At 54.3% G+C, this 23821-nt stretch overlaps 3 protein-coding genes across 6 annotated transcripts in view; 2 read left to right on the top strand and 1 right to left on the bottom strand.

Moving 5' to 3' along the window:
* Window positions 1-5064, top strand: part of FHIP1B (FHF complex subunit HOOK interacting protein 1B) — a 32332-nt gene extending 27268 nt beyond the window's left edge. For both annotated transcript variants that reach the window (XM_028725458.2, XM_077927836.1), the window contains 3 exons: window positions 1567-1745; window positions 1843-2005; window positions 4437-5064. In XM_028725458.2, the coding sequence (XP_028581291.2) occupies window positions 1567-1745; window positions 1843-2005; window positions 4437-4756 (662 nt within the window). In that variant the 3' untranslated portion in view covers window positions 4757-5064. The remainder of the gene's footprint in view (window positions 1-1566; window positions 1746-1842; window positions 2006-4436) is intronic.
* The window catches only part of LOC114589761 (uncharacterized), a 498312-nt gene that overhangs the window by 178761 nt on the left and 295730 nt on the right, over window positions 1-23821 (top strand). The gene's annotated exons all lie outside the window — the stretch shown is intronic.
* On the bottom strand, window positions 6657-10889 carry C4H11orf42 (chromosome 4 C11orf42 homolog). The gene is made up of 3 exons (XM_077927999.1): window positions 10821-10889; window positions 8456-9167; window positions 6657-7166 (listed from the first exon to the last, which is right to left on the bottom strand). The coding sequence occupies exons 1-3, from the start codon at window positions 10887-10889 to the stop codon at window positions 7036-7038; spliced, it is 912 nt and encodes a 303-aa protein (XP_077784125.1). The 3' UTR covers window positions 6657-7035.

The raw sequence follows: 23821 nt of genomic DNA, 5'->3' as shown, positions 1-23821 counted from the left end.
GTGGCTGCCAAGGGGCAGCGCTGGTGTCACCTGGGGGCCTCTTCTCCCTTGGCGTGACCCCATCTGGGAGGGGGGGCCTTTCCCCTGCAGAGCAACGTGGCTGATGTTGCCCCATCCCGTCTCCGCCCATTGGGACATCCAGCCCCCAGTGTCCCCGGAGGCTCTTGGGCAGAGAGAGAGCACTGGCCCTTTCCTTGAAGCTGCAGGTGCTTTTTTGCATGCCAAGGAGACCTCGGCCACTTGGGCATATGCATTGCGGGTGGGTGGGGGGAACCTAAATGATCCTTGGCGGGGGCATCTACATCTCTGCAGTCCCCTGTCAGGTCTTTGGCCCTGTTTGCACCAAGTGACTCAGAATCACAAAACCTGCTTTAAAAGCTGCAAGGAAGGAGCAAATGTTTAAAAATTACCACCACCACCCCCCCGAAAAAAAATCCCGGAGTCCTTTCTGTTGGGGATAATTCAGACTGAAATACCCAGGTGTCAAAAAAGGTTATTTATATATGCAATACTTCAGCCCGTGTTTTGTTAGCCCCAAAACAGAAAACGAGCGAAGTCCCACCCAAAGAACAACGGCAACTTAAGCTTAAGAATATGTGCAGCTTGCAGACTTAACATATAGAATAAGAGAACAAGAAGGACACATGTTTAGAGAAGAGTGGAAAACGTTTATTGAATATATGGGGGGGGGGAATTGTGTACAGCTGAAAAGGTGGGCAGCATTAAGATCAATTCAACAGTTTTGATGGATGCAATAAGGGAATATTGCCCGATTTACATATAAGCTAAACAAGCTATAGCTTAGGGCCCCACTCTCTTAGGGTTAGAGTTAGGGGAAAAAACTGGATGTACATTTCCAAACTATAAAATAAACTACTTCTTAATTGTATTCCAGTTCAGCCATTACTTTGATAAAATACATCTTTTGTGATGTGCAAATGGTTTGAGATACCTCTTAGCTCCATCAATTACCATCTAGCATATGCCGTATTTTTCGCTCTATAAGACGCACCAGACCATGTTTCTGGAGGAGGAAAACAAGACAAAAAACATTTTGAATCACAGAAGCCAGAACAGCAAGAGGGATCGCTGCTTTCGCTGCGCAGCGATCCCTCTTGCTGTTCTGGCTTCTGGGATAGCTGCACAGCCTGCATTCGCTCCATAAGACACACACACACATTTCCCCTTACTTTTTAGGAGGGAAAAAGTGCGTCTTATAGAGCAAAAAATACGGTATTCAACACTAAAAACAGCGGCAATTTGTTGTTGACAAAGGAGAGCTGGGCGCATAAAGGGCCCCATTCCCTCCAGGAGCCAAGGGCCGTATCAAACTGAAATCCAGCCCTGGCTGAATGGTAAAGCTTTTGTAAAATATGCAGGGATTTGTGATATGCAAAAGGAATCATGGAAAGAGGAGGAGGGAAGCCGCTGATATTTTGTCGAAATTGCAAAGCAGAAAATTTAGCAGAAATTATTTTGGAGAAGGAGGAAACCGGGTTCCCTTGGGAGTGGCTCTGCGGGGGGTGGACCTCCCCTGGGCTGACCCCCTGCTGTCCTCCCTGGCAGGGCCCTTTGTGGCGGTGCTGCTGGCCAAGCTGGAGAACATGCTGCAAAACTCCCTCTACGTCAACTTCCTCCTGACGGGGCTCATCGCCCAGCTGGCCGCCCACCCTCAGCCGCTCCTGCGCTCCTTCCTCCTCAACACCAACATGGTCTTCCAGCCCAGCGTCAAGTCCCTCATCCAGGTAGACCCTCGCAGGAGCCCGGGGGGGGGGACCCTCCTGCCGGCAGGCCCCTTGCCTGGCAGCGCCCCTCACCCTCCCTCCCTCTTCCCCCCGGCAGGTCCTGGGCTCGGTCAAGAACAAGATTGAGAGCTTTGCCGCCTCCCAGGAAGACTTCCCCTCTCTCCTCTCCAAAGCTAAGAAGTACCTGGTGGCCAGAGGGAAGCTGGACTGGTCAGACGCCCAGAACGCCGCGCCCGCCCTGCGCCGCTCGGAGACTCTGGGTGAGGAGGAGGGGCGGGGGCCCTGGGAGGTAGCAGTCTGGGTGCCGTGGGGGCTCGGGGGCGGCTCAGGGTCAGAGCCCATGCCCCAGGGCTCCCCTGGGCACGGATGACTCCTTAACAAGAGTCCGTGGAAGCCTGCTATTGAATAATAATAATAATCATAATTATACAGTGCTACCTCTGGTTAAAAGCGGGTGGCGCTGTGGGTTAAACCACAGAGCCTAGGGCTTGCTGATCAGAAGGTTGGCGGTTCGAATCCCTGTGACGGAGTGAGCTCCTGTTGCTCGGTCCCTGCTCCTGCCATCCTAGCAGTTCGAAAGCACGTCAAAGTGCAAGTAGATAAATAGGTACCGCTCCAGCAGGAAGGTAAACGGCGTTTCCGTGCGCTGCTCTGGTTTGCCAGAAGCGGCTTAGTCATGCTGGCCACATGACCTGGAAAAACTGTCTGCAGACAAATGCCGGCTTCCAAGGCCTATAGAGCGAGATGAGCAGCGCAGCCCCAGAATCGTCCACGACTGGACCTAACGGTCAGGGGTCCCTTTACCTTTACCTCTGGTTGTGAACGGGATCTGTTTCGGAGGCCCATTTGCAACCTGAAAAGAACGCAACCCACGTCTGCGCGTGCACGGGTTGCGATTCGCCGCTTCTGCACATGCACGTGACGTCATTTTGCGCGTCTGCGCATGCATGAGCAGCGAAACCTGGAAGTAACCCTTTCCGGTACTTCCGGGTCGCCACGCGACATAACCTGAAAGAACGTAACACGAAGCAGCCGTAACATGAGGTATGACTGTAATAATACAGTGTTACCTTGGTTCTCAAACTTAATCCGTTCCGGAAGTCCGTTCCAAAACCAAAGCGTGCCAAAGCCCAGGCACGCTTTCCCATAAAAAGGAATGCAAAACGGATTAATCCGTTCCAGACTTTTAAAAACAACCCCTTAAACAGCAATTCACCATGAATTTTACTATCCGAGTCCATTGGTCCATAAAATGAAAGCAATCATCAATGTACCATACTATCAAATAAATAAGACAGTACTGTAGCTGATAAAAATTAAAATTATTATTTTTTCTTACCCGCACTGATGATAGTCATTGTTAGGATGGGGGGCTTGGATCCATTTCCGCAGTCGCACAATCAGTCAATCACTCAATCAGTAGCTGAACTGGGTTCCACGCAGTCAGGAAAAGAAATGAACCAAAAAAGCCTCAGAAGCAAAAACGCGAAATAAAGAGCAAAAACAAAAGTGCCAAACTTGATCCATTCCGGAAGTCCGTTTGACTTCCGAAATGTTCGGAAACCAAGTCACAGCTTCTGATTGTTGCAGGCGCCACAGAAACAATAGCCGACAGCCGCGTCAGATGTTCGGCTTCCGAAAAACGTTCGAAAACTGGAACACACATTTCTGGGTTTTCAGCGTTTTGAGAACCAAGGTATCATAATAATAATAATAATAATAATAATAATAATAATAATAATAAGCCGCCCATCTGACTGGGTTGCCCCAGCCACTCTGGGCAGCTGATTATTGTGGTTCAGAGTGGGAAAGGAGACCGCAGGATCAAGCCCTGGGGGCCCATCTGACCCAGCGTCCTGCTCTCCTCGCAGTGCTCAAATGGCCCCAGCAGCCTAGGACTCCAGGTAGACTGCCTCTGGGCCTGGAGGCTCCACCAGACCATCCAAAGAGACCCTGCTGGATCAGTCCCAGCTGTGGCACGACGGGGCTGGATCCCCCCCCCCAGCTGCTGACCTATGGAGCATTTATGGTGTGTGGCTGTAGGGTAGCTGTCTTGCGTGGGCTGTGCAGGGAGGGGTTGGGGGGTCTCCTGGCCTGCCGCCCTCCCTCCCAGCCACAGGCTCATCTGAGAACACAAAGCCACTTCTTTGGAGATGCGAATTGTGACGCTTAACCAGCTAATACCAGAGCCCTCTTCTCACAGAGGCCAAATGCTCCCATGAACCTGGCAGTGCAGGTAGACTGCTTCTGGGCCTGGAGGTGCCACAAGGAAACCCGAAGAGGCTGCTGGGTCAGGCCAAGGGGGGACCATCCAGCCCAGCCTCCAGGTGCCCCAAGCAGGATTTGAACACGAGATCCCCCCGGCCCCGGGTACCCAGAAGCATCTTTGCCTCCGACTGCGGTTTGTGGAGCAGAACCTTCTCTCTCCCTTCATGAATTGGCCTGATCTCCTTTGAGAGCCAGCCAGGCCTGCACTGATTCCTGTGGCAGGCAGTTCCGCAGTTTAACGTTGCCTTTTCTGTATTTTGTGAGTTTTGCAGCTGCCGTTTCAAGGCTTTTATTTCTTGAAATGTGCGAACTGGGAAATTGATGGTGCCCCCATGGTGTTTGGGGGGGGACTTTGCCAGGGGGCTCTCCCCCCTCCCGAAACTCTGCCTGGCGCTGACTCCCTCCCCTTTTCTCCCCTCGCAGTGAAGAGCCGCAAGCCGTCCATTGGGGAGCTGATCATGCGCCACACCAACAGCCCCACGCGGGCGCGGCAGGCGGCCCAGCTGGCGCTGCAGCACATGCGCGAGGGGCCGGTGATGCACGCGCTGGCGGGGGGCTCCCTCTTCCGCACCTCGGCTGAGAAGCAGAGCGAGGCGCTGAGGGTCAAGAACGCCGTCTACTGCGCCGTCATCTTCGCCGAGTTCCTGAAGGAGCTGGCTGCCATCGCCCAGGCGCACGCCGTCACCTCGCCCTTCCTGCTGGAGCCCCCCGAGGAGAAGGCCGAGGCGGGGGGGCCGGAGTGAGCGCGGCCGGGACACCCCCCTCCACCGCCCGCCTGCTCCCCCTCCCGAACACTCCACTCCACGCCCCCCACCCCCGTCCGGGGCTCTTAACTGGAATCTCCCGCCGACTCCCCCTCACCCCCCGGCTCAGCCCTGGCTGGGTCTGCACTAATCGGGGAGCCTGTGGGGGGCACCCCGTGGGGCGGGTGGGGGGCACCTTTTTAAAGAAAACTCCGTACCAGGACAAGGACCTTTTTAATTTATTGGGAATGAATGTTTTTTTTCTGGAGAATTCGTTGCAATATGTATAAAAGAAGCTCTCTCTCTGTGCTGGATGTGGCCATGGGTGATTTTGCATTGGGGGGGGGAAGAGGGCAGGGGGCGCCCGTCACTTGCCCTTTGTGCCCGCTGTGGAATTGCTGGGTTGCAAGGGCCCTCCAGAGGTCCTCCAGCCCAGCCTTTTGCAGGGCAGGAACCGCAGCTGAAGCCTCGCTGGCAGTTGGGCACCGAGCCCCAAAGCTCCCCTCTCGGCCTTCTGCCCCCAACCAAAGGCAGAGAATTGGGGGAGCTGAGAGGAGCCCAGCTGGATCAAGGGGGCCCATCTGGTCCAACCTCTTCTCACAAGCAGGACCCGAGTGCGAGAGCAGCTCTCGCCTCCTGCTGTTTCCAGTGGCTGGTATTTGGACGCAGGGCTGCCCTGAGGCATTCCCAAAGCAAAGGAAGGATTGGACTCTGATAAAATACACACAGAGGCTTGACCTGCAAGACTCTGGGAGGGGTGCGCATAATAATCCCCTTCCCCTCGGCCCAGGTCGTTTTATTCACAAAGGAACTTTTTACACAGTGTTCGTAAGAACCAATCAGATTTCAAAAAACCCCACGTGGGACAAAGTAACTACAGAGACAACTCTGAGTATGCATAAATAAAACAGGGCTAGAGGAATGCTTTTCGGAAACTCCGGAGGTCATAAACAGCAATAAACACGAGAGGAAGGATGGCAAGGAGATAGGGATCTTTATCACCTTCATGTGAAGCTGTTTTCAGGCCCTAAGATTAACAAAACCAAGGAAGGTTACATCAAAGAAACTGCCTGCTATCTTCATGTACTGAGGATGCCTGATGAAGCCACTGGCCTGTGTATAGAATGCTTATATGTGCCTGTCAGGCGTAATGAACAGTAGAGAAAATGGCCAGAGATGCAGAGGCTTGTGGGATTTGATCAGAAATTGTTCTCCATGAATTGAACCCAGTCAACGCCATGCTTTCATAGCGGACACAATGGCTTGGTGCATATTTTATAATTCCTCATAGTAATCCCATCTGATCCCCACACACTCTGGATATTTGCGCTCCTGCACTGCTGAGTTGCCTTTGACAGCCTTCTCCTCCTCTTTGAATTTGTCTAATCCCCAAGTTGGTGACCATCACTGTCTCCTGTGGCAGGGAGTTCCAGTGGCGTGAAGGGCTCTCATCTGTCCTGAATCCTTTAACGTTCAGCTTTTTGCTCAGTGTGGGGCTTCGCACACACAGCACCCCCCCCCAGGCTCTCAGCTGCTTCGACCAATGGTTGGCAGCGGAAGGAGCCTCAGCCAAGTGTGCTCCAACTAATAATAAATAATAATAATTATTTTTTTATACCTGGCCGTCCCTGGTTCAGAAAACCGGGCTCAGGGTGGCTAGCAACAAATCTAAGACGCTTAATTGATGCAATAAAAACCAGCATAAAATACAGTATAAAACGTGAATAGCAATCAATTTAGAATTCAAAAATCAATTTAGGGTGGAATCCATCCAATAAACGTTAGATGATCCCCAGGGCTAGCTGGCTAAGTTAGTCCTATTTGGGCCAGTGAGGAGATCAGGGGAGAATTGGCTGTGGGATCCCAGAGCGGGGAATCTTCAAGGAAGGGGAATAAAAGATCAGGCTAAGTTCAAATGGAAAGCCAGGCGGAATAGCTCTGTCTTACAGGCCCTGTGGAAGGAGGTTAAATCCTGCAGGGCCCTGGTCTCCTGGGACAGAGCATTCCACCAGGTCGGAGCCACCACTGAGAAGGCCCTGGCCCTGGGGGAGGATAGTCTGACTTCCTTAGGGCCCGGGACCTCTAAACTACTAGATGGCCTCTGGGTGCCCCACAGAGCATGAGGCGGCTCCTCTGGGACTCCCCCCCCCCCCCGCTGCAGGTTCTCTCCCTTGGCTTGCTGCCCCCCCCCCACTTCCTGCGCCCGCCCTCCCCCTCCAATCGGGGCCACACGCCTGGCTCTGGGTGCAAAGGGCTCTTTATTGGCGGCGTCTCTGGGCTCACTCTTCGGTGTCGCTCTCGGCTGTGGCGCTCTGCAGGAGGGGCAGCGACATGGAGTGCCTCTCGGCGTCGGCCAGGCTGGCACTGGACGGGCCGGACTTGGGGCGGTGGCGCCGGAAGGGCCATTTCCCTGCGGGGACCAGAAGAATCGCCGCATCAGAGAGTTGGGCGGGGCTCCCCGAGGGCATCTAGTCCAGCCCCCTGTGACGCACGAGCCCCTGGCTTCCTAGACCTTCCCAGAAGGTGCCCGCCCGTCCGCTGGGCATTCCCAAACCACCACCTCTCCCCACATTTCAGCCCCACCAGCTGGGGCATAGGGGGAGAAGCCCAGCAGAGGCCTCAGTGGGGGCCTGGCTGAGGGCAAGAGCGGCCCTCTCACCAAAGTGCTACCCCCCTCATGGGAAAAGCAGAGAATCATAGAGTTGGGAGGGCCCTCCAAGGATCATCCAGTCCAACCCACTGCAGTGCAGGAATCGCAGCTAACGCAGGTGGACCTTGTATCATGGGGGGGGGGCAATTCTGAACAGGGGAAGAACCAAGCAATGTCACCCCACCCCCCACACACAATCAACCTGTGGGTCCCCAGATGTTGTTGGACTACAACTCCCATCACCCCTCGCTAGCAGGGCCCAGAGCTCAGGGATGATGGGAGTTGTAGTCCAACAACATCTGGGGACCCACAGGTGGAGAACCGCTGGTTCTAGTCCAATTCCCTGCAATGCAGAGAGCCAAGTGGCTGGAAGGGGGCGCCAGGCAGCATGGTGGCAGTGGGGGGGGGGGCTTGAGAAATGACCGGGGGGGGTCTAGATGCCCGCAACTTGCGACAGAGGCATTTAGCCCCTAGAAGGCCGCCGGAAATTTGTGTCCTGGCCTTCTTTAGACTCTTCTTCCCACGTGCTGTCTGAAACCAGAGGGGCTCGTGGGTTGCCAGATGTCAAAAATATGGGCCTTATTTTTACCCCCCACTTGAAGGCACAGCTGCAAACCTACAAAGAGAATAAGAGGCTTTCCTCTGGGTCGGAGGGGGCCACCCAGGGCAGCCTCCAGCTCATTATGGGAATTCCACAAGCAGGATTCGAACACAGCTCTCCTCTCCTGCGACTTCCGGCACCTGGGACCCAGAAACACGGCTGCCCCCAGTAATGAAAGCACCAAACATTGAAAACTTCCTCCAGCTGTAGAGGCAGAGCGCAGCCGTCCTGCCTAGTGGCTGCGGAGAGCCCTCTCGTCATAGAATCAGAGTCGGAGGGGAGCCCCGAGGTCATCCATTCCCACCCCCTGCCATGCAGGAATCTCAGCTCAAGCATCCCTGACCCATGACCAGCCAAGCCGGCGGCCGCCACGGTCTCCCGTGAACAGCGAAATGGGGGGCTTCCTCGCAGGGAGATCCCCCCCCCGGCGCGCCCCCGTCTGCCTCACCTGCCAGGGTCCTGGTGGGCCTGCTGAGGGGTCTCCAGCGCTTGCGGGCAGCCTTGCCCTCCTCCTTGGGCAGGGGGCTCTCCAGGGGGGGCGCCGGGGTCGTGGGGGGCTCCAGCACCGCCATGCGGACCCAGGCGGCCCTGGCAGGCAAGCTGTGGCCGGTGGGCTTCTGGGAGCCCAGCACCCCTTTGGGTCCGAGGGCGAACTTGAGGCAGGAGAAGGCGACGGGCAGCGGCTGCTCGCGGTGGAAGATGCTGCGCTCGGCGCCCTGCGTGACGGCCAGGGCCAGGCTGGCGCAGTAGAAGACCTCGTAGACCACGTAGACGCTGCTCTGCGAGCGCAGCCAGGGCAGGTCCGGGCGCAGGGCCACGGTCCCGGGGCGCAGGACCAGGAAGGCCACCTTCTTGTGGACCCCCGACATGGTCAGGCGCAGGTGGCGCAGCGCGCCCGCCACCAGCCGCGTCTCCTCGTAGCGCGACTCGCCGCGCACCCGGGCGTTGTACTCGCGCGTGCAGTGGGTCAGCTCCCGGGCGGGGGTGCCCTCCTGCAGCAGGCTCTCCAGGGGCCCCACCGGCACCAGGCAGCGCTGGCGGCGGAGGAGACCCTGGCCCAGGGGGCGCTTCTTGATCAGCGCCGTCAGCAGGTCGTAGGAGGCGGCGTCTTCCAGGAAGGGCACCGGGACCACCGTGGGGCCGAAGCGCTCCTCCACCACCTGCCCAGAGAGAGGGGAGGGGGGTCAGGACGGGGCAGCGTGGGGAGGGGCACCCGAGGGGCATCTAGGGCAGCTGGAGAGAGACTGAAGACGGAATCTGAATTCAAAATGACCTTGTCAGGTTGGAGAAGCGGCTGCTAGCTAACAAGATGAATTTCACTGGGGACAAAAGTAAGGTTCTAGCTACAGGTAGGTAGCCGTGTTGGTCTGCCATAGTCGAAACAAATTAAATTAAATTAATTTAAAATATTCCTTTCAGTAGCACCTTAGAGACCAACTAAGTTAGTTAGTCTGGTGACTTCTGTTTCAGTCAAAACAAAAAAAATTCCTTCCAGTAGCACCTTAAAGACCAACTAAGTTAGTTCTTGGTATGAGCTTTCGTGTGCATGCACACTTCTGTTTCAGTGTATCTGAAGAAGTGTGCATGCACACGAAAGCTCATACCAATAACTAACTTGTTGTTGTTGTTTAGTCGTTTAGTCGTGTCCGACTCTTCGTGACCCCCTGGACCAGAGCACGCCAGGCACTCCTGTCCTCCACTACCTCTCGCAGTTTGGTCAAACTCATGCTGGTAACCTCGAAAACACTATCCAATAACTAACTTAGTTGGTCTCCAAGGTACTACTGGGAGGAATTTATTTATTTATTTATTTTTTAAAAAAATTGTTTCAAAAGTAAGGTTGTGGACTTAGGCAGGAAGAAGCAGGTGCACAAATATAGGATGGGGGAGACCTGGCTTACTAGCAGTACCTGTGAAAAGGATCTAGGGGTCTTGGTGGACCACAAGCTCAACATGAGTCCGCAGTGAGATGCAGCAGCAAAATAAAAAAAAGCTAATGCTATTCTAGTCTGCATCAAGGGAAGTCTAGTGTCCAGATCCAGGTAAGTCATAGTCCCACTCTATTACAGTGGTACCTCGGGTTACATACGCTTCAGGTTACAGACTCCGCTAACCCAGAAATAGTACCTCGAGTTAAGAACTTTGCTTCAGGATGAGGACAGAAATTGTGCAGCGGCGACAATGGGAGGCCCCATTAGCTAAAGTGGTACCTCAGGTTAAGAACAGTTTCAGGTTAAGAATGGACCTCCGGAATGAATTAAGTATATAACCAGAGGTACCACTGTATTCTGTTTTGGTCAGACCACACCTGGAGTCCTGTGTCCACTTCTGGGCACCACAATTTAAGGAGGATGTTTGACAAGCTGGAAGGTGGGCAGAGGAGGGGGACCAGGATGATGATCCATATCCTCCTTAAACTGAGGACCCCACAAACCACGTCCCAAGGTGTCCCATGAGAGCCCCCAGGTCAGGTTAGCTCTGCTGCCCCTCTCCAGGGAAGTGCTTGCAGGATCAGGCCCGTCTCCTGCTCTCACAGGGGCCAGACAGGTGCCCCTATGGGAAACTCGCACGCAGGATCGCAGCCCCAGAGCATCTCTCCCCTCCTGGGGTCTCCGGCCCCTGGCATTCGGAGGCATCACTCTCTCCACCTGAGGAGGTGGGGCAGGGCCCCCCTGATACCGCGCTGGGGGTCTTGGTGTTAGGGGCGCCCAGGAAGCCCATGCTGCAGACTCGCCCCTCCTTCCCAGGGTGCCCCTCGCCAGGCCAGCTCCCTTCCTCCTCCTCCTCCTCCTCCTCCTCCTCCTCCTCCTCACCTTGTCCCGGATCAGCTCCCAATTGGCATCCGCCTCCCCAATCTGCAGGGTTTGGACCCCGCCGTCCATCTTGCAAGCAACTGGACACGGCCTAGAGGGGTCCGGGAGGGTGGCAAGAGAGCGTGGGCATGGGCAAGGCCAAGGGCATGGGGCTGGGCATGGAGGGGCTGTTCAGCGGCTGGGAAGGTGGGCAGGCTTGGAGCTGGAGCAGCAGAAGGCAGGGCTGGCCTGTGAGGTCACAAAGGGCCCCCTGCCGCCATCACCCCAGGGGGCTGCATCTGAGCAGCCCAGAGGGAGGGGGAGAGAGCCCTCGGCAAGGCGGGGGGGGGCACGTTTGGTGCCGCCTTTGCAGATGAGAAAGGAGGGTGGGCAGAGGAAAGATTTAAGCTGAATGTTGGAAGGTTCAGGACAGAGGAGAGCAAGTCCTGTGTCACGCAGCGCATCGTTAACCTCTGGAACTCCCTGCCACAGGAGACAGCTGGGATGGCTTGAAAAGAGGATTAGACAGATTCATGGAGGAGGAGAGGGCTGTCGATGGCAGCAAGGCTTCCGGAGACCCATTGCTGGAAGCCGCAGGAGGAGAGAGGGGGGCCTCTTGTGCTGGAATCCTGCTGGGGGGGGGGCGTCCCACGTGGGCCTCTGGTTGGCTGCTGTGAGATCAGGGGGCTGGAATGGATTCAGCAGCTCCTTCCGGTCCTCTTATGGCCAGCCTGGCTGCAAAAGCGGTTTCTTGGGCAACATATATTTGAGAAGGATCTAGAAAAGCATCGTACTGGGAGGCCCAAGATGACGACCCCCCACCCCGGGAGCAGTCCCATCAGGAAGTGGAGCAGCTGAAGAGGCCTGAGGTGAGTGAGGGGGGAGCAGAGGGCAGCAGCCCCCCCCACTTATTGTGCAATTTCCTTGTGGGGTCTCAATGCAGAATAGCCCAAGAAATGGATGGGCAGACGATTCAGACGCTAAGGAGGCAGAGCTGTCCCAGGACATGGGATAAGATTTTGCCCACCATTCCCCCCCCCACACACAGGAGCCAATGGGCCTGGCAGCTGGACCTTGCCTCACCCCCCGTCTTCTGCCACAGGGCCAGGAGGCCTGCCACTCTCAGCTTCGGCCTCCAACAGAGAAGAATATACCGTATTTTTCACTCCATAAGATGCACCTGACCATAAGACGCATCTAGTTTTTTAGAGGAGGAAAACAAGAAAAAAAAATATCCTGATCGAAACAGTGGATGTATGATTTTTGTGGTTCATGCTGTGGCCACAGACATGTGATCTGATGGTGAATTTGGGGTGACCCCGTGCAAAAATCCTGAGGATCCATGGGCTTTTACCTCCCCCCCCCCCAGCCTCCACTAGAGTCCCTTATCTCTCTTCCAATCCCACCGATCAGCTGTTCCCTTTCAACACTCCCTTCCCTCTTGTTTGCCTTAATGTCTTTTCCTTAGCTGGAGCAGTTTTTTGCTCCTCCTTTTCTTCTAATGTCTCTCCTTATTGCTTTAGTCTTCCTGTTTCCCCCCCCCCCCTTTGCAAGTTTGCTGTCTTTCCCTCCCCCCTCCCAGGCAGCCTCCTTTATCTCTAGCGTCCCTTATCTCTCTCCCCATCGGCAAACGATCAGCGGCTTTGTTTCAACCCACTTCCCTCTTTCAAAAAAAAAGTATCTGAAGAAGTGTGCATGCACACGAAAGCTCATACCAAGAACTAACTTAGTTGGTCTTTAAGGTGCTACTGGAAGGATTTTTTTTTGTTTTGACTATGGCAGACAAACACGGCTACCTATCTGTAACTCAAAAAAAAAGGAGCATGATCTGCTTTTTACCCCTGGGCAATTCGTTTCCAGGGACCATGCATTCGCTCCATAAGACACACAGACATTCCCCTTATTTTTTAGGAAGAAAAAGTGCATCTTATGGAGCGAAAAATACGGTATATTTCTTTTTTGTTTCAGGGGCAGGAGGAAGGAACTGCCAGGGGGTCGTGAGTCTCTCCTCCCCACCTGTCCAAGGTCTCTTCACTCTGCCAAGTAACAGAGCTGCCCCTCTAGGAGTTGGTACTTCACCAAAAGAAGAAGACAAAATGCTTTATGGCAGTGGTTTCCAACCCCTGTGCCATGGCACCCTGGGTGCCCTGAATGATGGTTGGGGTGCTGTGGGCCACCCTGGCCTCTGCCCCTCTTTCCTTCCCTTCCTCTTCTGATGCCCCCTCACATCTCTGCCTCCCAAAGGCTTGCATGGCTCCAGGTGAATGGTGTCCCTTTGGTTGGTCAGGGGATGCTGGTTGCCAGAAGCTGAGGCTACCTTGGAGTAAGCAAGCAAGTGGGTGAAGGAGCCCAGCCCGCCAGCCCGTGTTGCTGGCAATGGACAGACAAGGGGGAGGCCAGCCAGGCAGGCTGTTATATGCTGAGTTGAATAGGATCCAAAATGCAGCAGTCTGATTGGTCCTAGAACAATAGGATTCAGAATGCAGCAGTATGATTGGTCCTAGGAACAATGCAGCAGTCTGATTGGTCTGCAGGGGCCACCCAATCCAGCTCCAGGTGGAAGTGAATCCACAACCTGATTGGCCTACAGGAGAATCCCGGAATTAGCCAATCACATGCAGCCCATTGGGTAAATAATGGTTATAAAGCAGATATTTTAGGGGAACTTGCATTCCTCCTCACCACTATGAGCTGAATAAAGAGCATGAAATCCACTCTCGACTCAAAGTATATTTCACATGCGCTGCGCTGGCCTTCCTTGTGTTTGCCGCTGCCACTGCTGCCTCCCAAGGCAAGGTGCTGGCCTCCCGTTCAGCTTTGGCCACTAAGGCCCTTGTGGGGCAGTGTGAGGAAGCGCCTCTCTGTGGGTTGTGGGGGGTGGCTCAGAGACCGGGGGGGGGGGGTGGAGGCTGAGGGAAGACTCCACAAGGGAGGGGGTTCCCAAAGGGTGAGAGGCTGCCAGCTCTGCAGGCTCCTGAGCCCCACAGGGGGGCCGCAGAAAGAAGGGAGTTGGTCAAGGGAGCTGTGGACCCAAGAAGGTTGAAAACCTCTGCCATATGTCCTGTTTCCCCTGGACATGTCTTCCAGGAGGATTTTTAAATTTTTGCTAAACGTCTGTTTTCTTCATGAGAGCAAGAACTGCCGCTTTCTGTTATCTGGGCCTGTCTGAAGAGCGGAACCTTGAAGTGCAGCTCTGGCTTCCAGCTGGCAGAGGGGATGGACACAGCCGAGGCACAGCAGGGTGACGGAGGAGGGGGCTGGGGGGAGTCCTTCTGCGATGTCCACTGGGACCTGCACTTGTTGGCTATTTGCAGATTAGTTGTGCTGCAGAAGGTGTGCTGGGGAGACCACACATTACAAGGAACGCAAAAATAACTTTTGCTAGGTTTTAATAACAAAAACTCCTTTTACAATAAATCAATAAGCATGACCCATCCACCAGGGTACTGAGAGAGCGACATGCTGCTCTTTATATACCATACCCAACAGCTTAATTAACATAACTTAACAGCACCTGCTGTACTGCTTCACAGCTGTAAAACTAGGTCACGTTATTTGCCCTGGCCCTTAAAAGAAATACACATCTTGTGGAACAATAATGAACCTTCAGATTTAAAGAGACCATTCAACAGCACCCGGTGCTACAGCTGGACAATGGCTCCTTCCACCTGCGCCTGAGCCGGGCCTGCCAGGCTGCCAAGGTTGCTGGTGAGCCACTGCTCAGCTTCTGCTCCTTGGTGGTGCCTATTTATCTACTTGCACTGGCGTGCTTTCGAACTGCTAGGTTGGCAGGAGCAGGGACTGAACAACAGGAGCTCACCCCCTTGCGGGGATTTGAACCGCCAACCTTCCGATTGGCAAGTCCTAGGCTCTGTGGTTTAACCCACAGCGCCACCCACCTAGATAAATAGGTACTGCTGCAGTGGGAAGGTAAACGGCATTTCCATGCATTCTGGTTTCCGTCAGTGTCCCATTGCACCAGGAGTGGTTTAGTCCTGCTGACCACATGACCCGGAAATCTGTCTGCGGACAAACGCCGTCTCCCTCGGCACTGAAAGCGAGATGAGCGCCGCAACCCCATAGTCACCTTGGACTGGACTCAACCGTCCAGGGGTCCTTGACCTTTTTTACATTGGTGGTGCGTAGCTGCGGGCTCAGAGGGAGCTGAGGGGTGGGCAGGTTTCTGCAAAGGAAGGATCCGTGCCTTTTGTGCATGTAATACTCGGTGTGTAGGTCCGATTGTTCAGCCCTGCAGGAGCCAGCCTGCTTCCCTCCAGATGTCTCTGCCTCTTGGGGTTCCTGGATCGTAGAACTGCAGAGCCTGAAGGGACCCTGCGGGTCATGGCTCTTTTTTGCTCTTCAGAACATGGCAACCCTCTTTATGGAATTTGAAGCTGCATCTCCACAGGAGAAGCCCAGCTGGATCCGGCCAAAGGCGGCCCACCTAGGGCAGCCTCCTTTCCTCTCAGGGGTCAACGGCTGCCCCAAAGCGGAACCCACAAGCAGGATTCGAGCACCAGAGCAATTCTCCCCTCCTGCATTTTCCAGGAGCTGGCATTCGGAAACAGGGCTGCCTCCCGTCCTCTTGTAAAACCATCAAGGTTTGTAGCCATCCCTGCCTCTTGTGGGAGGGAGTTCCATAGTCACTGCACTGCGTGACTTTCTTTTTATCCACCCTGAATCTTCCCACATTCAGCTTGATCTCTCCACTTTCTCCACGCTGTAATCTGTAGCAGGAACCCCCCACCCCAATCATTCTGTTTGTACAAACTTCACACACACACACACACACACACACTACACACGCCACATTTCTGTTAAAAATTCATAGAAAATCAACCATACATCGGATTTGCACTGTTCCATTTTTATGTTACTCCATATGACAAGGACTATCAAAGGGGGGTGGCTTGGCCCTGGTCAGCCATAATCCCTTCACCGTCTCAGCACATCTGCAGGAGCCCTGCCCAGATGATCCCAGACAGAAGACAATCAAGATCACAAAGAACTTGCATATGGGAGTGGATTCAGCATGGACTGAAACAAAGGACAATGATCAGATCTTCCCTCAGGGGGCAGGAAACTGCAAACTCCCCTTTGTCTCCTGGAAGTGACTCATGGGGAGGGGGGAAAGGAGGAACCAGCCAGGTGACAAGATACTCAGGTTACCACCAACTCCTCCCTCAACCCCTCCTTTCTGTAATGTATGCATGATGTTTCTGGGGGTGGGCTTGACCTAGAGGAGGGGAATTTCAAAAGTTTTTATAAGACCTGGCACACTGTTTTTCTTGGTCTTTGCTCTCACCTGCGAGTGAGGGGAGCACCCTGTCGCGACAGTCTTTCTTCAATAAAGACCAAGCCTACAGGCTGCTGATTTGCTTCAATTTACTCTGGTTGGTGTCTTTACTTTTTGTCCAAGGGAGCCCTCGGATTTTTCTGGTAACAAATCTTATACGCTTCTATCGTATCTCCTCTTCCTCGCCTTTTCTCTACGCTAAAGCGTCCCGCTCAGCTGCCTTTGCGAAGAGGATGGGGCAGCCCGTGCCCCCACCTGTCCCCACTCACCCCCTCCTGCTCTGAGCTTCCCAGCAGAGGCTGCCAACCCAGCCTGCCCCCAGCCAGAGCCTCCAGGATCACGTGACGCCTCTCTGCCCCCACCTGCCTCCACCTGCCTGCCCGTTCCTCCCTCCCCCCAGTCTCCCTCTCACCTGTCCTGGGCCAAAGCCCCCTCAGCCTCCTGGGGCATCTTCCTGCTGCTTCAGGGAGAAGGTGAGTTCCTCATGAGGCCCTGGGGACCCGCAGGAGGGGGAGGTCCCAGCCACCCCATAGCACTTGGGGGCCTTTACCCTCACCCCAATAATTCTGTCTCCTGCATAGCTCCTCCATAAGCTCACCCCCAATTCCTTTCAGGCTCCCACCACCCCTGCGGATCTGCCTGCCCCAGAGGAATTGAGTGCCTAGCAGGCTGGCCTGGGAATGGGGCAGCCGTGGGGAAAGAGACAGAGAGAGTCTGCCAGGGCTCATGAGATATTCATGGTGACACCTGAGACAGCAGCTGCCATGCTGGCCTGGCCCCCCCCCCCCACCCCTGGTTCCTGGCAGCCAGAGATGCAACGGATGCTCTTAGGACCAGCTGAATTCCATCCTCTGGGGTCTTTTCCTGCTATTTTTAGTGCTTTGCAATATTGTGGTGTTTTGTTTTTTTAAAAAAATACATTTTTATTAGTTTTAACATATTAATTAACATTCATACCACAGAACTTCACATCTTATACAATATTTTTCGGACTTCCGTCAACACCTCTGATGAATTTCTCTTCTTATCACTTATTATGCATTTAATAATTTCATATTACCTTTAATTATCTTTAACTAATAATTTCCCTCATTGTCTTTTTTGCAATATTTCAAATAATTCACCTTACAAAACTTCTTGCAAACCTACTAGCATAATCTGTCGATCACAATTACTTTTCAAATAGTCTGTAAATTTACCCCAGTCTTCTGAGAATCTCTGATCCCGCAGGTTTTGAATCCAGTGATTTGCAATATTGTACTTGCACAACAACGTTGGTGCAACCTGCCCTGGGACTCCAAAGTAGCGGGCGAAACTCACAGGAAATAGTGAAGCTGGAAGGGGTTCCAGCGGCCAACGACTCCAACCCCCCCCAATGCAGGAATCACCTCAATAGCTTCCCTGGCAGGTGGCCGTAAACTGCAATAAAGCAGTAATCAGTCAGTTTTATTGCACATAGCCAAAGGCTGCCGCAATGTACACAGAAGCATTCAACAATTAAAATAAAATATACTGGATTGATACAAAAAACTCAAGACAAGGCATTACCTACTCTAAACAGAGCTATAAAAGTACCTTAATATACAGGTTAAGACATTAAACAATAAAATGTATAGGCTAAAATTATCACATGGCCACTAATATATTAAAAAATAGTGTTAATTAATACAATGTGCAATTATATTCGGAGTTTGGTAATATCTTGATGTAGATAGGGTCAAATAAATTCATCTCCTTTAAAGTTGGTGGCTACCTTGGCTATATAATTTGCTCTAATTTTCCTAGCAGCAGCAGTTGCAAAGAGTGCTACAGGCCAGGTCACATACTTATCTGTGTCTGCGAAGAGATATAAAACCTCACAGGGGCCTGGTCATTATAGGTGCTAAAAATCGTTCTCTCGCTTCATTATATAAGGGGCAGCGCAAGATATAATGCATAATGATAATGTTACCTGCCTAGCCAAGTCTCTGAGAGGTGAGAGACGCTAGGAGTTTCAGATCCATCTTTGGTTTCCTTGGGGAAAAGGTCAGCGGAGACGGTGGTGTCTTTGGACTATATGATTTTATTTACATACAACCTGAGTGAAGGATGGAGGGTCTCCCAGCAGGAGCACCCCAGGAGATCTTGCTTCTGCAGCAGTCACAGCTTTGGTTCCAGCGCAGAGTGAGCCGCTCTCTGTGTCCCCCGTCTCCTGGCTCAGATTCCACCCCGAAACTCTGCCTATCGCTCTCCTACCTGGCAGGCAGGTGAGGTGGGGAAGACCCGCCTTGTGTGTCCTAGAGCACAAAGCAACTTCTTTGGAGATGCGAATGGCGACGCTTAACTGCCGTATTTTTCGCTCCATAAGACGTACCTGACCATAAGACACATCTAGTTTTTTAGAGGAGGAAAACAAGAAAAAAAATATTCCGATTGAAACAGTGGATGTATGATAGTTGTGGTTCATGCTGTGGCCACAGACATGTGACCTGATGGTGAATTCGGGGTGACCCAATGCAAAAATCTTGAGGATCAATGCAGATCCGTGCTTTGTAACCATGTTTTTTCACCATTGCGGTCCCACACAACAGTTGATGTGTGATTTTTTTTGGTGGAGGCTGTAGCCATGGACATGCTATGTGATCTGATGGTGAATTTGGGGTGACCCAATGCAAAAATCCTGAGGATCCATGGACTTTTACCTCCCTCCTCCCAGGCAGCCTCCTTTATCGCTAGCGTCCCTTACCTCTCTCCCCAATCGGCAAACGATCAGTGGTTTTGTTTCAACACCCACTTCCATATTTTTTTTAATAAAAAAAGCATGATCTGCTTTTCTCCCCTGGGCAGTTCGGCTCCAGGGACCACACATTCGCTCCATAAAATGCACAGACATTTCCTCTTACTTTTTAGGAAGAAAAAAGTGCGTCTTATGGAGCGAATAATACAGCAGCTAAGTCCAGCGCCCTGTTCTCCCACAGGCCAAATACTCCCAAGAACCTAGCAGTGCAGGTAGACTGCCTCTGGGGCTGGAGGCTCCACAAGGACGTCCAAAGAGGCTCCTGGATCAGGCCACAGGGGGAACACCCAGCCCAGCCTCCTGCCCTCACAGTGACCAACCAAATGCCTGTGTGAAACCCACAAGCGGGATATGAGCCCTTCCCCCTCCTGTGGTTTTTGGCAACTGGCATTTTGGAGCATCACTGCCTCTGACCGTGGAAGCAGAGCAGAGCCAAGCTGGTAGTCATCTGTGTCTCCTGTGGGAGGGAGTTCCACAGTCTGTTTTTTTATTTTTTTCATCCCCCCCCCCCCCCCAGTTTTATTTATTAACATTCTTATATTACACTGGTAAACATTGCCATATGACAGTGGTACCTCAGATTAAGTACTTAGTTCATTCCAGAGTTCCGTTCTTTACCTGAAACTGTTCTTAACCTGAAGCACCACTTTAGCCAATGGGGTCTCCTGCTGCCGCTGCGCCGCCGGAGCACGATTTCTGTTCTCATCCTGAAGCAAAGTTCTTAACCTGGAGCACTATTTCTGGGTTAGCGGAGTCTGTAACCTGAAGCGTATGTACCCTGAAGCGTATGTAAGCCGAGGTACCAATGTACATTACAGAGCTTATCATAATATATTTTCCAACATGTATACCAAGATTATATACAAACGTTATATACCTGAAAAGAAATAAAAGAAAAACAAAGAGAAAAAACGAAGACAATTCCCCCACCCCCAAATCATATACGTACCAACACATTGGACTTCCTGTCTATCCCGTTATATATTCCCCCCTTTTTTTTTTACAAATGAATGTACTCTTATTATTGTATATTCCTTTTACATTTTATCTAATACATTCCTATAACAATATGGGCTCTTGATCTTATTCCTCAACTCAGTCTCTCTCCAACGTCAATCAAATGCTAGCATAGATAACGAACCTTTACTGTATTTTTGAACGTATGTTTTCTATCTATCCCATTTTCCCATAAATTTTTGGTTTGAATTGCCTCTCAGGCTCTTTGTCAGCGGCACGATCTCAGCAAATTTTTGTAGCTTGTACTTGTAATGCCAGTCTGTTCTTGTCGGGGCTTCCTATTCCTTCCACCCTTTTGTCACCAAAGTCCGAGCTGCGGCCCTTGCATTTAAGAATCCCTCCCTAAAGGCCTTCGGGATGTCCCTGCCAACAATGCTTAACAGAAATGCCTCTGGTCTTTTGAAAAAGGTTTGGAATAACCTTTTGAAAAAGGGAGTTCCACAGTTTAACTGCGCTTGGCCAGCCAAGCATTTGCATCTCACCCCCCAGGGGGCCTGTCTGTTGGCGAGGCTGATGCCACCTGTTACGGAAAAATCTAGGTGCGAGGCTGCTCAGTCCCCCAGCTGGTCGGGCAGAGCCCAATGTCCCTGCGGAATAAAGGAAGGAGTCCAGCCACCAACCGGAGGAAACAGCTGTAGACCAAAGTTTATTGCGCAACAGGTTCAAAGAGGAATTTTGAACCCCGAGGAGGGGCGACAAGGACTTTTAAAACTTTCCCACCATATCCCAGAATACAGTTCGTACAGCATCCTTGCTCCATCACTGACATGTCACCAAAGGGGAGGGGTTAGCCTTGGCAAAGATGTCCAGACAAGTCCTTGGTACAAGATTAGCATAAGCAGGCATGGCAGGGCAAGACCCAGGTACCGTGGTACCTCAGGTTACATACGCTTCAGGTTACAGATTCCGCTAACCCAGAAATAGCGCTTCAGGTTAAGAACTTTGCTTCAGGATGAGAACAGAAATCGTGCTCCAGCGGCAGCAGGAGGCCCCATTAGCTAAAGTGGTGCTTCAGGTTAAGAACAGTTTCAGGTTAGGTACAGACCTCCGGAACGAATTAAGTACTTAACCTGAGGTACCACTGTATAAGATTAGCATAGGCAAACACCTCTGAAGTCCCACCACCCAAAGTACAATAGAACTTCCTTTGCATGTCTGGCCCCTTGGCAAGTCAGGTGATGAGATTTGGCCTCCTTTGGCTAACAATGAGCCCAGCAATTGTCACCTCTGGGAACTTCCTGGAGTCCTTTTGCAAGGGGAAAATAGCTTTGGAATGGAGGAAACTGGGAAAGGAGATGATTTTATATTATTTTTAAAGCTAGGTGACTTCCCTGAGCTGTCAAGTTGAAAGGATACATTCAGGCATAATATTTGTAACACTTAACAACTTTAAAGATGTGCCCCCCCCCCCCGTAATTTCCGTAACACCCCCCATGACCATCTCACCCTCTGTTTCTTCCCAGGTCTCAAGGCCCCCTCCCTAGGAGATGGCACAAAGCCCTGTGGATCACAAGGCCCTGGCGCTGGCTCTGAGTGGCGCCCAGGACTGGCTGAAGTCCCTGCAGCAGCGCCACCTAGTGGGCCTGGCGGGGGCCCAGCGCTCCCTGGAGGAGGCCCTGGCTGCAGGGCTGCAGGAAGAGGAGCGGCTGTGGGCACGCGCCCGGGCAGAGCGGCTGCGGCTGCAAGGAGAGCTGGCTGCTCTCCAGGATGCCAACGAGGAGGCGGCACGAGTGGGCGCGGCCAGGATCCAGGCCCTGCGGCAGCAGCTGAGACAACTCCATACCTGCCTCCTGGCAGCACCCTCCACCCAGAGGGCGCAGGAGGCCCGGGATCTGCTTGCCCGTGCCAGCGCCTTCTCCCTCCATCTCACCTGTGCCCGCTTCATGCCACCTCCGCAGGGATGGCCGACCCACATTCTGGGGCAGCTCCAGCTGGAGGAGAGGGTACTCAGCCTGGCCCCAAGCAAGGTCCTGGCCAGGGGCAATGGAGAAGGGCGTGGAGGAGGCCCCGCTGTGCCCACGGAAGGGAGCAGCCCAGAGGGTGGCAACAAGGAGCAGGCGAGCGAGAGCTGCTCCTCGGAGCTGCCAGGGGGGGCCCCGACTGCTGAGGCTGGACTGGCATCCCGGGGGGAGATGTGCAGCTGGGCAGAGGAGGTGGGGGCTGTGGCAGAGGTTGCTGTGAGGGAGGCCGAGGGCAGCGAGGGAGCCCTGCCAGCAGAGGCAATGCCCGCCGTCTCTGCGGCGGTGCCCACGAGTTGCTCGTCAGGGCCTGAGGAAGCAGGTGGCACAGCCAGGCCAGGCCTGTCCCTTCCAGAAGGGTCCCCCGACCCGGCCGACGCCCCTGGCACGCCCTTGCCTTTGGAGCCTGCCACCCTCTTCCATGCCAGGGCAGTCTGGGTGCAAGAAGACGCCTCTGACAGCAGCAGCAGTGGGGAGATGGGGGCATCGGGCCCCTTCCGGGAGGTGGCTGTGCTGGGCAGCCGGGCGCCCTCAGCCAGGGGGCCCCTGCCCCGGTGGGCCTCAGCAGAGTCCCTGGGGCGGCTGCACAGAGCCAGGCAGGGAGCTGGGGGGCAGCTGGGGGGCAGCTGCCTGGAGCTGGCGGGGCGCGGAGCGGAGAGGGTTGCCTTCCTCAAGGGGACCCGGCTGGGGTGGGGGGAGCCCCCCAGCCCCCATTTAAAGTGCGCCCCAGCTGTGCCCCACCACCTGGGATCCCCCAGCCCTCCCTGTAACCGGCTGGTAGGGCAATGGGGGGCGTGGGGCAGCCGAGAGGGGCAGCTGTGCCTCCCGCATGGGCTCTGTGTCGCCCCCGCCGGCTCCCTCTTTGTGGTGGACTTTGGGAACCGCCGGCTGCAGGAAGTGGGGCGGGCTGGGGGGCGGGCTATGCCCCTGCCGCGGAAGGCCTACTTTGACGTGGCCCAAGGCAGGGGGGGCTGCGTGGCACTGACCAGCCCCTCTTGGCGCCGTGTGGAGCTCTACAGCGCCCGAGGCCGCCTCCTGCAAGCCCTGGCTGAGGGCTTCCAGAGCCCCCGGGGCATCGCCCTTGCCCCCCGGGGGGAGTTCCTGGTGGCCGACACGCATCTGGGGGCGCTGCATGTCCTGGGGGTGTCCGGGGGCCGGCTGGTGCGGAAGGAGGCCGTGGGGGGCTTTGTCAAGCCTTACCTGGTGGCCACCAACAGCCGGGGGGAGGTGGCCGTCTCTGAGCGGGGGCTTGACGGGGGCTGCTGCGTGAAGGTGCTGGCCCCCACCTGGCAGCTCCTGAGGGTGCTGGGTGGGCAGGGCCGCCCCCCGCTGCTCACCAACCCCTGGGGCGTCTCCCTGGACGAGGCCGGGCGGGTGGTGGTGGCCGACTGGGGGCGCCTCTCCCACGCCGTCTTCTGCTACCCTCCGCGAGGGAGGGGTTGGGCCGTGGCCACCGAGGGGTTAAGCAGCCCCCGGGGGGTTGCCCTTCTCGGGGAGCGCCACCTAGTGGTGGCAGACAGCATGCACCACTGCCTGAAAACCTTCCAGTACTGTTGAAAGAGGGCCAAGACCGGCTCCCCCCACCCCACCCACAGTGGGGTGCAAGACCCCGACTCCTGCTCCCCCAAACTGAGAAGGGATGCTTGTGGGGGGTGCCCCACAATGTCTTATTACAGAGGAGAGCTGGGACTCCCAGGACCAAGACACCTTCCTGCCTTGCCCCTCCCCCACCTGGGACCCCTAAAAAAAAGGAGCTGAGCAGCTACATAGATTGATTTCCTCCCGGAGCCATTCTTGTCGTTTGAGACTCCAGTGGCCTCGGTGGCCCTGGAGGGCTTCCATCGGCTTCAGCTGGTGGCCCAGCTCCGCCTGTGTCTGGCTAGGGATAACCTCAATTCCGTCATCTCTGCTCTGGTAACCTCTAGGTGGACTGTCTCACCAGAGTGGTGCATGCTCTGGTTGTCTCCTGCTTGGC

This window comes from Podarcis muralis, chromosome 4 (assembly GCF_964188315.1).
Source record: "Podarcis muralis chromosome 4, rPodMur119.hap1.1, whole genome shotgun sequence".
In the NCBI taxonomy this organism is placed as follows: Eukaryota; Metazoa; Chordata; class Lepidosauria; order Squamata; family Lacertidae; genus Podarcis; species Podarcis muralis.
The sequence above is the reverse complement of the archived record's forward strand: the minus strand, read 5'-3'. Positions and strand labels throughout refer to the sequence as shown.

Coding starts and splice junctions, on each gene's coding strand:
- C4H11orf42 (XM_077927999.1), bottom strand. CDS start 10,889: ATGGACGGCGGGGTCCAAACCCTGCAGATTGGGGAGGCGGATGCCAAT. Junction 9,168..10,820: donor GGGAGCTGATCCGGGACAAG/GTGAGGAGGAGG, acceptor CTCTCTGGGCAG/GTGGTGGAGGAGCGCTTCGG. Junction 7,167..8,455: donor GCCCACCAGGACCCTGGCAG/GTGAGGCAGACG, acceptor TGGTCCCCGCAG/GGAAATGGCCCTTCCGGCGC.